The sequence below is a fragment of the Calypte anna genome, chromosome 3 (genome assembly GCF_003957555.1).
Source record: "Calypte anna isolate BGI_N300 chromosome 3, bCalAnn1_v1.p, whole genome shotgun sequence".
In the NCBI taxonomy this organism is placed as follows: domain Eukaryota; kingdom Metazoa; phylum Chordata; class Aves; order Apodiformes; family Trochilidae; genus Calypte; species Calypte anna.
In genome coordinates, this window is record NC_044246.1 from 45,403,283 (window position 1) to 45,417,437 (window position 14,155).

Sequence of the window (14,155 nt, forward strand, 5' to 3'; positions counted from 1 at the left end):
TGTGCAACCAAGAAGAAGAGTGGTTCAAGGCTCTGAGACAGAAATCTGTTTCACATTACAGTTGCCTAGTACATTAGATAAAAAAAAATTTATAAAACCAGCTTTTGTGCTATATGGGAAAAACTGTGTTTTATTACACAGAAGACACACCTGAAGTCACTCAAGAGTATCCTGAAGCCCAATAATTCTATTTCCTCACCCAAGGAGCTGACCTCACCCATAACTCCTGAACAGCTTTACAAACCTACAATACTCTGAAGAAGAGGGTAAAAGCACCCAACAGAAAAAAAGGGGGGGAAAAAAACAAAACACCAAAAACTTGAAGGACAAACAAATAGGGAACAGACATTAATTTCTTCCCTAACCCACTCAAATCCAGAATGTGAGAATAAAACAGGGGAGATGGCAGGGAAGGTCAGTGTTGTACATCTCTAGAGCTAAGAAGCTAGGAAGTTAGCACATATTTAAGTGTCTATTAGGGGCACAGATGTTAGGATCCACTAGGTGTTACTAAAGCAAGCAGCCCTTTGGGCAGGAGCCCCAGACTTTTGGAACTCTTCCCAGTATTTAAGAAAAGATGCAGGAGGAGGTGACCAAGGCAAAAAATCAGATGTGACCAGAAACAGGACTGGAAGCAGAGGAAGGCAGAGTGTACCAGTCAATCATGCAAATGTTATGGGTCATCAAGCACCCATGGGTGCTTGTGCAAAGCAGTGTCCTAGTTTCCAACAGATTGCTATTGCAATTTTCTTGAACAGAAAGACCTGGAGTGGCCCTAACCTGGTAGTCCCAGTGCATTACATATCACACCAGACTAAACTTAAATGAATATGTTTTTAAAGGGCTTTTAATTTCACCTTTAAAACCCCCCTACCATTTTATTTTTTGACTTAGGGCCAATTCTCCACTATCCTTCAATTTCACTGCCTCAAATGTGTAATGTGTTTTTCCTATACTTACTCTGTTACATTGCTTCCTAACTGGCTGTACAACCGCAGATCCTGCATTAGTAATATTCTTTGTTTTCTACTTTTAAACAAAAAGGTTTTGAATTTATGCCCACAAAATGCCACAGACAACTTCAGGATCCTTAACAACCAAAGCAGAGCAGAACATGGACACAGAAGATCAAGGGACAAATCCATATTTAAGCACCAACAAGATATTCATTGCAAGGTCTGATTTTAAGCATGAGTTCTCTATACTACACCTATCATCTGTGAGCAAGAAGCACCACCTCCATTGTAATATCAATGACCAACAAAGCCTATCATACAAAAGTTAAGCAGTAAAGAGGCTGGAAACCTTGCTTTGGTTCCTTTCTGAGTGTACACCCATGATTCCTAATCCTCAGAGTGCCCTCTAGACCAGGCTGTGCATCCAGCCAGGAAGGATGGAGTGTTCTACCCTGCTCCTCAAAGACCTGAAGAGACAGGAGGTGACAGGAGGTGAGAAAGAGTGGCTACACCAGGGTGCACTACTCTGGCTTTGGCTCCCACAGCTTTGTACTATGTGTTAAGGCAACAATGTAACACAATTGTCACCGTGTCCTGAGCCAAAGTTCGGTGTTAAAATAACTAGAGAACCTCACAGGCCGGGACTAGAGGGTGAAAAGTTGAGTGGTTACTAGAAGTACCTACAAGGGGATAAAAAACTACACATACCTTGCCAAAGAGCAATACCATGTGGCAGATGAGTGTGTGTTTTAATAAATCATAAATAATGATGGTTTTTAGAAACAGCTACAGTCAAAATCTTCATCAATGGATCTTAAAAAGGAGAGCAGACCAGCCTTTATCTCCAGCTATTACAACAGATGGGGCTCACAGCACTGCCTTAGCAAACCAGACCAGTGTTTCATCATTCTGCTTTAGATTAACAGAGACACTGAACACCCCCAAATAGAACCTGAAAACTTTTACATATATCATTACTTAATGTGCTTCAACCTTCTCTTGGAAAATTCCTGCCAAGCTGCTTCCAAACACAAAGCTAAAAAAATACAGACTGTGTCTGGCAGAGGAAAAATATTCTCCAACTTTAAGGTTGGAAGGGCTTGAACTCTGGTTGAGCAAAGGTGTAAAGGGGTAAAGTGGTGGGAAAGGTGTGAAAAGAATCCCTCCAGAGTTTCCTTACTACCCAGCAAGCCAGGGACATTTCCAGGCTTGCGGAGTGGAGAAGGAGTAAAAGAGAAGGGATGGCAAAACCACAGTTCATGACATGGTCAGCAGATATAGGATGTTAAAATTCTCTAATACACCGGATTTACTCAGACTGGAACTAGGCAGGATTACCCAAATAATTAGCACTATGAATTTCCTTAAGATGAGTGTGGATCTGTGAGTGAGAGGGAAAAACTACCCACCCTCTAGGTTTGCTATGAACTCCTGAAACAATCCAGAAAGGTAAAGATGTCCTCTTTTACTGAGGGATGAAGAACCAAATATGCCATGTGAAGGAACAGATTGCAAGAAGGAAACACTGGAGAAGGTGAAATGAATGCTGAGGTTGGAAGCAGGACAAAAAAAAAAAAAAAATCAAAACTAGAATTGAGTTTACTGAACTTCTAAAATGTTGCCCAATAGGAATATGCAGAAAACACGTCACTATTAGACTGGTTTAACCCTGGAGAAGCTTTGGTGATGGCACCACAGGACAGAAGTCACCATTCTGCTAATTAAAGACAAACTTCCTGCAAATTTAAAGGAGCTACGTGGAGCAGGATTTGTTTCTCAGAAGCAGACTACCCTGTCTCCTTTCTCAGGATGCTCATACTCTTGGGCTAATTATAGCCTTACCACGTATAGCCCTGATTTGTCTCCACAAGTCTTTATTTGTTGTAGATGTTGCAGAGTATACTGTCAACAAAGAAGGAATAAAGGCAGAAATTTGAAGAAAAAACACCCAAATGTCAACCAGGACAATTTTATCTCTGCCAGAGAGTTCTTATGTGATGATGACCAAATCACTTACACCAGTCTGCTCATGAGTATAAATGCTATATTCTGATTTTGAAGGAATGCTGGGATTGTATTTCTGCAACTCATTTTCTAATTTTCAGAGATGCTAAGCCCAAATTCATCTGAAGTCACCAGGGAGGCATTCTGAATGTCTAATTGTATGGTGCTATGCAGTTGTAAAATTAGGTCCAAAGTATCTCATCACAGATTCAAAATTAGTATTTTTTTATGTTGGTCTCTTTTTTTCTGTAAGCTACAAGAGTACAGTTTGGAACACATTTTGTCGTCTTATGGGTCTTATAAAAATAAATTTAGAAGTGCTTATGAAGCATTTACTTTATAACAGATAAAAGACTCCAAAATTATTAGCTAGCTCTCCATTTTACTACAGCCTTTTTTTTTTTTAAAAAAAAAAAAAAAGAGCTTGAGGATTCAAACATTAAAGTGAGGAAAGAACACAATACATAATCTAAATGCAGTTAGCTTCCCTTTCACAAAGAACTCCTCATTTACTTGTTTTCTTGTTTTCAGTTTTCCTAGTATCTACCAACACTCCAAAGGGCTCAGACGCTGCAATAACACAGATGTTATCTGCAACTTAAACATGTAGTCTTCACCAGATATTTTAAAGCAGACATCTAACCCTTCTGCATCTAACCCAGATCTTTTTCTCCCTCAAGCAAGAGCTTTTCAGTGGAGTTAACAAAGTTCATGCATTCCCCTTTACTAAATATTAATTGCTGAAAAATGTTAAACTCAATCCGTTTACTCACTTATGTTGCTAAAGATCAAAGCCACAACTTCTAATCATTTTGATACAATATTCTTATGTAGCATAGAGCTGATACTTGTTTACTACAATTAGCAATAAAGAAAGAAAAAAACAATAAAACATCTGGAATGTTGTACAAACTTCTCTCCAGACTGGAAACGTTCAGAAAAAATAAACTCCTCAGTTTATTGTTTCAGTTCACAGAACAACGATTGTTCATTATTCATGGCCTTGGTAATGTACTGTAGTGACAGCCTTGTGCACAGTATTAAAAACATAAAAAAAGGCAAGGGGGGAAAAAAAAACCAAAACCACCCCAAAACAAGTTATTTGAGCATGAACTTCTTCCAGGTTTCTTCTTTGTTCAATTGAAGCTTATTCATAATAACAATAATCTGATGTTATATTTACTTAAAAGGTTAAAGGAGATGTATTTCATACTTTTTATAATCTTTAAAATATTCTAAACACATAAAGAAAACTTTGCATAGCACTCACTGTCCAAGCACAAGTGTTTTATAAAGGCAAAGAAGTGCTGTAGGAAAAAGATTAAAATAGAACTTATAAGACTTAAATTCATTTTTGCTGCTCACCGAAATATCTGAGGAAGTGCTATAGCCACTAGGCAATGGCACCTATGAGGAGATTTGTTCCACTAACTAAATATTTAGGAAAGAAACAAAACATACGGCTAGAAAATTGAAATCATGTCACTCAACTTAGGCAGAGATACATTACGTTTCTGATACAGTTAACTTGCATGTAAAAGCAAATAGTGTAAGCCACAGAGAGACCAGTCAAACTCTTTATGCAAAGTACATATTATCAGTAGGGAAGATAAGAAAGCCTTTAAGCAAGAATTGAAAACAAATCTATTTTTTAATATGCACCATCGTAATCACTTTCTTCAGTGTGCCTATTGCTGCTCTTAGAAAACATCAGCTCAGCTGTGCTCTAGCTGTTGAGCTATTTGTTAACTCATTTAGGTCTATCTTGTTCCTGCTACAGGCCAGAGAAAATTAAAGGAAAAAAGACAGCCAAGGCAGGTTTCAGCCCCTTCAGACATCAGATCAGTCCACAGAAGTCGCCCTTTATATTCAGGTTCCATTAACCTTCTCGGCTAGCAACACGCTCTGTTACATTACGTTTAAGCCCCTACAAAAGAGCTTCACCCACAGACTTAATTGCATCCTTTTAATTTATTTATTAAACTGTTTTAAGACTCTCATCGGGAAGAGCTATTATAACCTGGGTTTCACTAGAGCAGAGTGGATCAAGTCAGTTGGTCTTTTAGCCTTTTCCTCACCGCTATTGCCTCTCTCTAGGAATAAGAATGAAGCTATTTAAAGTCCAGCACTTAAGAGACTCAGAGTTTCTGCTCAGCAGTAAGTGACAAGGCCCAGCTGAAGGCACCAAGAAGAAACATTATGTGAAGCAATTGCTCAGCCAGCTAGCATCTTAAACCACATACACACAGCCACAGAAAAAACACCTAAGCAATCAGCCACTTCAAGCTTCCACCTGTTCAAACATCACCCATTTCTGTTCAGTCTTCCAAATCCAATCTATGTATCAAGAGCAAAAGTTAATTCTAAAATTTATTTTCTGACTTGTATTACTATTTATTACAGAATAAAAGAGAAACAGTATGAGGAAAAGAAAAGTTACAGGACAACAATCATCCGTTTGATTTTAGTGCTTTATATCCTGATCCCAAATGGAATTTTCGAATCATCATGGCTTGGCTTCACGGATGAAGATTTAAGAAAGACTCTACACATGCCAAGGCCAATGTGGGACAGGAGGTCCAGTTTCAAAAGGCAGAGCAGAAAGTCTCGTGTGAGGGTACAGGCACAGCACAGTTCTTTCTGTGCTGTCTTTTCTCCTCGAGGATGATTCTATGTGTGTTCCCAAAGGAGGCAGCAGCATTATGGATGGTGTCTCCCTGTCTCCTGACTGGAAACCAGAGTGGACCACTGATGGCAGTCAATACAGCCAAGGCTGAGGGATTTTTTCAGGAAGTCCTTGTATCTCCTCTTTGGGGCTCCTCTGCTGCAGCAGCCGGTGGCAAGTTCACTACAGAGCACAATCTTAGGGAGGTTGTGATCCTCCATCCTGGAGACATGCCCTGCCCAGCATAGCTGAGTCCTCAGTAGCATGGCCTCAATACTGGTGACCCCTGCCTGTTCAAGGACAGTGACATTGGTCACACAGTCCAGTGGGTGTTTAGGACTGTATGGAAGCAGCACTGATGGAAGTGTTCAAGGAGTCGCAGGTGGTGGCAGTAGAGGACCCATGATTCAGACCCATATAAAAGAGTAGACAGTACAATGGCTCTGTAAACACATCTTTGTACTTTTCTTCAGGTGTTTATTGCTACAGACTCTTTTATGCAGTCTCCGAATGCTCTGTATGCCTTTGCTAGTCTGTTGTCTACCTCTTTATCAATCTTGACACCTGAGGAAATAATGCATCCCAGAGAGCTGAACTGCTGGGCTGACTTAAGCTCTGATTCGACTATGGTGATGTGGGGATGATGGAGGTCTTCCTGTGGTGCAGGCTGGTAGAGAACTTCTGTCTTCTTCAAGTTGACTTCCAGCCTACAAAGATCTGCAGCCTCTGCAAAGCAGGATGTTATGCACTGCAGAGCTGCTTCTGTGTGAGCAATGAGGGCAGCATTGTCAGCAAAAAGCAACTCTGGGACATGGTGATTTAGGGTCTTGGTGTGGGCCTTCAGTCACCTTAGGTTAAATAGGCTCCCACTGGTACCATATTGGATGTAAATGCCATTTTCTTCATCAAGGTCCTGTGACCCTTTGGAGCATCGTGCTGAAGAAGATTGTGAATAGAGGGGGTGCAATAACGCAGCCTTGTTTCACACCATTGGTTATTGGGAAGGATTCTGAGAGTGCAGCACCATATCTGACTTGGCCCCGCTGATCATCATGTAGCAGGATGATAATTTTGAGGAACTTGGGGGGACATCCTAATCATTCCAAAATCTGCAACAGGCCCTTCCTACTCACAGTGTCAAAAGCTTTAGTGAGGTCAATGAATGTCACACAAAGACCTTTGTTCTGCTCCCTGCACTTCTCTTGCAGTTGTCTGAGAACAACTACCATGTCTGTGCTACTCCTATTGGCTCTGAAACCACATTGGCTTTCAGGCAGAACTTCTTCTCCTATAGCAGGTACTAATCTGTTCAAAAGTATTCTTGCAAGGATTTTTCCAGCAATGGAGAGCAGAGTTATACCTCGGCAGTTGCAGCAGTTTGACTTTTCTCCTTTCTTCTTGTACAGGGTGATGATGACTGCATCACAGAGATCTGGTGGTAGTACACCTTGTTCCCAACAATTCACAAGGAGCTCATGAAATTTAGCATGGAGTGCTTGGCTTCCATGCTTCCATACTTCAGATGGGATTCCATCAACCCCAGCTGCCTTGCCAGTTTTAAGTTGCTGTATGGCCTTAAGAGTCTCTCCCAAAGTAGGGGCTATGTCTAATTTGGTCTTCATGTAATGTGCTGAATTGCTGAGCCTTGGACTACACGGCTGACACTGAAGAGAGTCTGAAAATGTTCAGACCATTGGTTCAGGATGGAGGTTTTATCTGTCAGAAGCATTTGGCTATCTGCACGGAGTAAGGGGCTCTGGACCTGGTGTGTGGGTCCATACACTGCTTTCAGAATTTCATAGAGCCCTCTGTGGTCACCCATAACCGTGCATAGTTCAGTCTTTTCTGCTAAGTTGATCCACCACTTGTTCTGGATGTTTTGAAGTTTCTGTTGGAGCTTACTGCATGCAAGATGAAAGGCTGCTTTTCTTACATGGCAAGATGGCTGAGCAAGGTGTGCTTGGTGAGCAGTTCTCTTCTTTTTCAACAATTCTTGGATCTCTTGGTTGTCTTCATCAAACCAGTCTTTGTTTTTCTTTGAGGAGAACCCTAGGGATTCTTCAGAGGACTGCAGGTTGCTATTTTCAATGTGTTGCCAATGCGCTTCAGGAGAGGGATCTATGGGATGATCTAGAAGTCTAGCTTGAAGGTTTACCTGGAAGCTGTTTCTTACTGTATCTTTTTGAAGATCGTTAACTTTGGGCCTCCTCTTTGGGATGCCACCTCTCTTAGGTCTGGGCTTAAAGTAGAGGATAAGTTTGCATGACACAAGGCAGTGGTCTGTATGATATTCTGCACTGGGCATCGCTCGGGTATGACAGACATCGCCAACATTTCTCTGACTCACTAAGACATAGTCAGTGAGGTGCCAGTGCTTGGATTGAGGATGCATCCAGGTTGCCTTCAGGCTGTCTTTTTGTTGGAAGATAGTGTTGGTGATCGTGAGCTGCTGCTCAGCACAAAACTCTAGCAGGAGATGCATTGTCACTACAGTTTCCAACACCATGCTTGCCTAGTACTCCTTTCCAGCCTTCATAGTTCTTTCCTAACTCTGCAGTTGAAGCCACCAAGTATTATGATCTCATCACCTGTAGGAACCTTTTGGGTGAGGTGGCACAGGTCAGTGTAGAATTTGACTTTTTCTGCATGGTCAGCTTGGAGGGTTGGGGCATAAATACTGAAGAGAACAAAATGTTTCTTGTTGTGTAGTGGGAGGAGTGAGGAAATAACGCGATTGGAATGACCTGTCGGCAAAGTTTCAAGTTTGGGGGCGATGGAGTTTTTAATCATAAAGCCAACCCCCAAGAGGTGACTTTCAGTTTTGGGTTTGCCTGACCAATAGAGTGTGTAGCCAGCACCATGTTCTTTAAGACTGCCTTCCTCATGAAGATGAGCTACACTGAGAGCAGCAATGCCAATGTTAAGTTTTGACAGTTCATGAGCAGTTAGAGCAGAACGACGCTCAGGACGCCCATTGCCTGCTGTAGTAAGTATGGTTCTGATGTTCCAACATGCGAGTGTCAATCTGAACAAACCTATAGAGGCAGGTGCATGCCTTTGTCTCTTTGTCTTTGTTCGACTGCATAAGAAGATGCCCGTTGACCGTGGCTGGCCAACCGGGTGGGGGGTGGAGATGACCTTTGGTTAGGCTGCCTTTTCTAGGCCCCTCTCTCTGTTGAGTAAGCAGTGCTCTCCTTGAAAAAGGCTGCTTGGTCACTCAGGATGCTGCTGAACAAGACTGTCATCTCCTGGGTCAATCTTGAGTGACCAATGTCTGGAGCCACCTGCACAAAGGGTTGGGTCTGTAGCTTCCAGTGCACCTTTCACCTCCCGTTTCATCCCTCACCTGTCACCGAAGGGATTTACAAGTGTGGGTTCACCCTTCCAGCCTGCGCAGTGGCTTTTTGAGGTGAGGCGCACTGTGCGTAGAACTGGACCCAGCCTTTACTCCTAAGATTCATCTGCCAGGGCCTAGCAAGCTGGGATGGTGACAGCGAAGTCCTCAGGACTTAGGCTTAGTTAGAGTGTCCTTCTCTTAGATGGATGGCCTTACGGGGCTCAACGAGCTCCATCTACACGGGTTTGAAGTTGGAGTTGTCCTTCTCCTAGGGTGGTTGCCTGATGGCTAGTGAGCCCATCCTGCTCATGGACACACTTTGTCTGACCCTTCAGTTGTGACCTGTCTGGCATGGGAGACCCTACTGGAGGCATCTGCCACTGCCAGAATAGCTCACAACCTCACAAGGGCATGGAAGTTCCTGCCCCACGACAAGGGGGTGCCTGTGGAGGGAATTTCTGAATAAACCATATTTATTAAGCACTGGATGGTGTGATACCACATTCAATTCCGAAGCAAAAAAGCATGACTTCCCTTGCAAAGATGAAACTTTTTAATTTATCTGAATGCTTTTAAGGTTTAGAAACTAGAGATGGTCTACAGGAGTTTCAAGCCTCCTGAGATGCTTGCCTTCCACCTGCCTGTATGGGATCTTGAGTGGCTGATGTAACCCTCTCCTAGCAAAGCATTTCAAATGGAATCATCATCACACTGTGGGAGGGAGGGCATGCACTGATGAGGAGGTTCACATGGCAGACTCCACTGCTGTTCCTCAGAGAGGGGCTCATTTAACAACTGCAGAACCACATCTGCTCATTAGCAACCACAGAGTTACTAATTAGGCACAGAGCTACAACAAGCTCAGGATGGGTTTTAAAGTCTGTACCACTACAGCTTTGCAGCTATTGTCAGTGTTCTGCTCACCACACTGCACCATCCTTCTAAAAGCTGGCAAGTACATTCTTTAACAACTGTTACTCTATACACCATAAAATTCCTCACACGCCTTGCATGCTCCAGTTTAAAGCCTTCCAGCATTCCCATAAAAAACACCACTTTTCAGTGGTTTATAACTCAGCTGGAAAAATTTTGCTTTGGGCTGATACAAGTCACAGGAATTCACCAAAAACACTCTTTTGCTTTATGAAAGAACAATGTCAATAGAGCCGCTTTTAAACGGCAAAACAAAACAGCAGGGAAATGTACTAAGGAGTATGCTTTGGACAGAACAAATGCTGCCAGAGTGCACAGGCGATGGGAAGAACCCAACTCCCATTCTTACTCAGAAACAGTAAATGGAATACGATGCGTGATAAACATCAGTGTGTGAGCCTCGCTTCTCTGAGCAGCCCGGTTCTCAGCACTGCAGATCCAAAGTACTCTTTATGGTCAATTCCAGTTTAATGTTATATTTTACACTTTATTGTTTCTCATTACAGCCTATTGTTTCACTAGTCTGTGTATGCCTATTTACATGAGAGATCACCGAGGTTCAGATTATTATTAATTTTTTTTTAATCCCTTGAGCAGATTTGCTAGAAAAGAAAGACTCTGAAGTAGTTATTAGCTACTCAAATGACTAATTCTTCTTAAAATCACCAACCATGCATTCATCCGAAGACTTTCTGACAGCCAAAGTGCCAAAAAATACTTGTTTCCCTTAAAATCTTTGATTCTGTGGGGCTTCCACTGCAAAGAAACACTATGGGAAGATAAGGGGGCTGAGGGCTAGAAATCCATAGAATCATAGAATCCAGTGAGTGATAAACAATTAGTTAATGCTAGCATTCTTAATCAAAGTTTGACAAAATATGCATCAACTTCTACAAGGTTACTGATGAAAGCACTCACTAAACATCAGAGGACTTTTCAATTCAGTCACACATTCCACTACCTGTCTATTGCTGAGAACACCCTTAACCTGAAATGCACTACTTTTACCAGAATTTAGCTGTATTTTATTACTGCAGCCTTTAGGCTTACAACTGAGAATTTTTTTTCTTATTAGTCTAAAGCAGACACGTTAGACACTAAACATCCACTGTGCCTGGACCAGAACTCTTCTTCAAATTCTGTGTATACAATATACTACTTGGGAAACAGGACTTAAACCAGTAATTTAAACTGTTGCCTAATTGCTTAACCTTTCAGTCTGGGGACTTAAATCACTATTAACTTGACCTGTTCACGTACCTGTGGAAATTCATTGGTAGCGTGCCAAAAAATAAAACAATAACTGCAATGAAAAGGCTAAGATTATGCTGCCTTTTCCTGTACCAAGGAAAATACCAACCAAAGCAAAAAATTTTCTCAGGCAAGTCATTCAAGCTTAGTTCCGAAACACAAATAATCTAAGCCTATGCTTACTACTGTGGACAAGGTCAGGTTGCTGAGCTTATCCAAAATGTATTAGCTTATTATTGTAAATAAAATTTAACACTACAAGTTGTTCAGGCTTTCTGTGTTCTTTTCCTAGTTGGGAGGGTTTATCACAGGTTCATAGAGATCAGGCTCACACATTTGGCTACCGGACAGGCTGAAAGCGATGGCAAAACAGGGACACGTAACAAGTCAAGAACAGTTGTGACACACATGAACTGCTCCTTCTCCCTTGCTCTCTCTCTGTTGTCCCTTCAATTGTTGCTGTGGACATCCGTGGCACAGCCAAACTCACAGCAAAAATTTGAGAGCTGCATGAAGGTTCCCAAAACAAGTTATCTTCAACAATTCTTCTGACATTCAAACTGCCTGCCTTCTTCCCAACCACTCCTCTACCACGGCTCAAGCCTCACTATGCCTGACCATCTCCAGGAAACATTTGCAGACAGACTTTTTGGGCTGCCTGCTCTTCCATCACACAACTGAGACACAAACACCTGATGTTGTGCGGTAGGAGCAAAGCTAGCAGAGGACTTGTCCTTTCTGTTTTCTTTCTCTGCAGCACAGCAGGCATACATTAGTGCAGTAAGAAAAGGAAAGCTGAACCAGGCAAGGCTACCTGACTCTGATACGGCCCCGGCCATCGCCTGCAAGTGAAGGAAGAAATCCCAGCTGCTGAATAGCTGTGCTACTAAAGGTTAAGTGAACGCCACATTCCTCTTTTACGTGAGGCAATACAAGAGTAAGGGCTTGGGAAGCAGCAAGTGGTAAGGGGAAAGCAGATGTGATTTTGAGGCAAGTCTCATGTCCTAACGTGGCAAGAAAGGAGCGTCTTCTGCAGAGGGAGATGAGCAGGGGTACCCAAACAGCGAGCCCATGGAGCACGCTTATAGGAACTTCACAACCCCACGAGAAAGAGAGACAACGAGAAGGGCAGGACGAGGAAAAAGACTGGGAGGAGGAAAGGGGAGATGGAATAAGAGAGAGAGAGAACAGGTTGAAACAACCGTGTCCGGGCGGCAGAAGCGGCAACGTGCACAACAAAACAAGGGAGGCAGGAGAGGAAGACGCGCCCGAATGCAGCCAGCACCAGCCAAGAACCTTCGGAGAAAGTTTGCCCGGCAGACGGCCGGCGCTTTACCAACGCCTTTCGGCTCGGCCCGGTCCCGACACGGGGACACCTATCGCGACCGTCCCCGACCGGCCACCAACTCCTGAACTCCACCGCCTCTCGCACCTGCCCCTCCGCACCGGGCGGGCCGCCCCGCCGCCTCTCCCCGCTGCCGCGCAGGGCAGGGCCGGGCGGGCCGCGGCCGCAACATGTGCCGGAGCCCTCTCCTTGCCCGATCGATGCGCCCTGGGCCTTGCATAACCCCGCCGTGCCTCGCCCCTTGTGGGGCACGGCTAGGGAAAGAAAGCGGGAAGGAAGAGGGAAAAGGGGGGGAGGCAAAGCTACTCACATCGTCCCACTTGACGAATTTGATGCCTTTTTTCAGGGTGTCGGAGACGCAGACGGGCTTGAGCTGGAGAGCGTGCACCCCTGGCTGTGCCCCGGCCATTTGCACCGCATTGACGCCCTCTCCCCCGGAGCGGAGAAGCCGCGGGAGGCGGCCACCTCAAGAGGGACGCCGGAGCGCCGGAAACAGCCCCAGGAGAGAGGCCGGCAGCCGCGCTCGTCGCTCCTGGAGCGGGCGGGGAAGAGACTTCCCAAGCGGCGGCGAAGGCGAGAGGCTTCACTGGAGCCCGAAGAGAGCCCTGGCGCGGCAGCGGCCGGGGCGAGCCATGGAGCGGCACATCCTCTATATACAGCCGGCTCTCCACGCACGCACACCCCCGCCCGCACTCTCTCTCACACACACACACGCACGGCCACGGAACGATCGGCGCTGCCCGCTCCGCTCCACTCCCCTCCCTCCCCGCCCCTCCTCCCTCTTCGCCAGGCTCGGCCCCCGAGTTTCCCCCGCGCCCGCGGCACTGCGGCGCCACCGGGCGGCAGCGGCTGGGGAGGCAGCGGCCGGGACTCGGGGATCCTGCCGAGGGGGGAGCTCGACCGAGCGCCTCCCACCCCGGTTCTCTCCTCCTCTGAGAAGGCATGAATGGCCTCACAGATCCTGAAATCCCAGGGTTTTAAGGAAGAGTTGTTGAAGAACAACGCCATACATGTTCAACAAATGACCTCTCCGTGAGAGGCCCCTATGCAGCGGTAGCAGGGGTAAAGCATCAGCACATGAACTTTCTGATTTCGCCACAGGTTTTTCCAACTGACCCTTTCAGTTTTGGAGCAGCAGGTCAAACTTCGGCTATAGACAAAGAAAATGATGTAGAAAAACCATCTCCAAAGAAAATATAAGTTTCAGATGAATGATACTTCAAAAATTACTGGGTAAAAATACACATGATGTAAGTGGAGGTATGTTCTTTTTTAAATTATAAACCTACAAAACTAGCATATTGAACTCTCAGCTTGCTCTCACTGTTGGCTACAGAGTTCTTAGAGCCCTTCCTCTGGGCCTCTTCCAACTTTTTCCTCTTCAATTAGAAACTTTTCATTGCCTTTGGTGGGAAACGAATCTGCTCCTTTACGAGAGTCTGTGCAGGCAGCCTACACGTTCCAAGGCCAATTAAGCCTTTTGATCTATTTTTATTCTTATCAGCCTTCCATACAAACGTGGCTGTCACATCAGTCAGGACAAAAGTCTGCTCTCTCTCTGCTGTGCTTTAATTTCCGTTCATTTGCCATGACTTAAAGACACCTTAACAAATTCTGGGTTTGACTGCACTGATGTTCCTACATGATTGCTCTATGATGGAGCT

General features: G+C 44.4%; 1 protein-coding gene across 2 annotated transcripts in view; it reads right to left on the bottom strand.

Moving 5' to 3' along the window:
• PLCB1 (phospholipase C beta 1) overlaps positions 1-13,258 on the bottom strand; it is a 399,975-nt gene extending 386,717 nt beyond the window's left edge. For both annotated transcript variants that reach the window (XM_030448781.1, XM_030448782.1), the window contains exon 1: positions 12,802-13,258. In XM_030448781.1, coding sequence (XP_030304641.1) covers positions 12,802-12,900 — 99 coding nt within the window. In that variant the 5' untranslated portion in view covers positions 12,901-13,258. The remainder of the gene's footprint in view (positions 1-12,801) is intronic.
• Between the last annotated feature and the right edge of the window lie 897 nt (positions 13,259-14,155).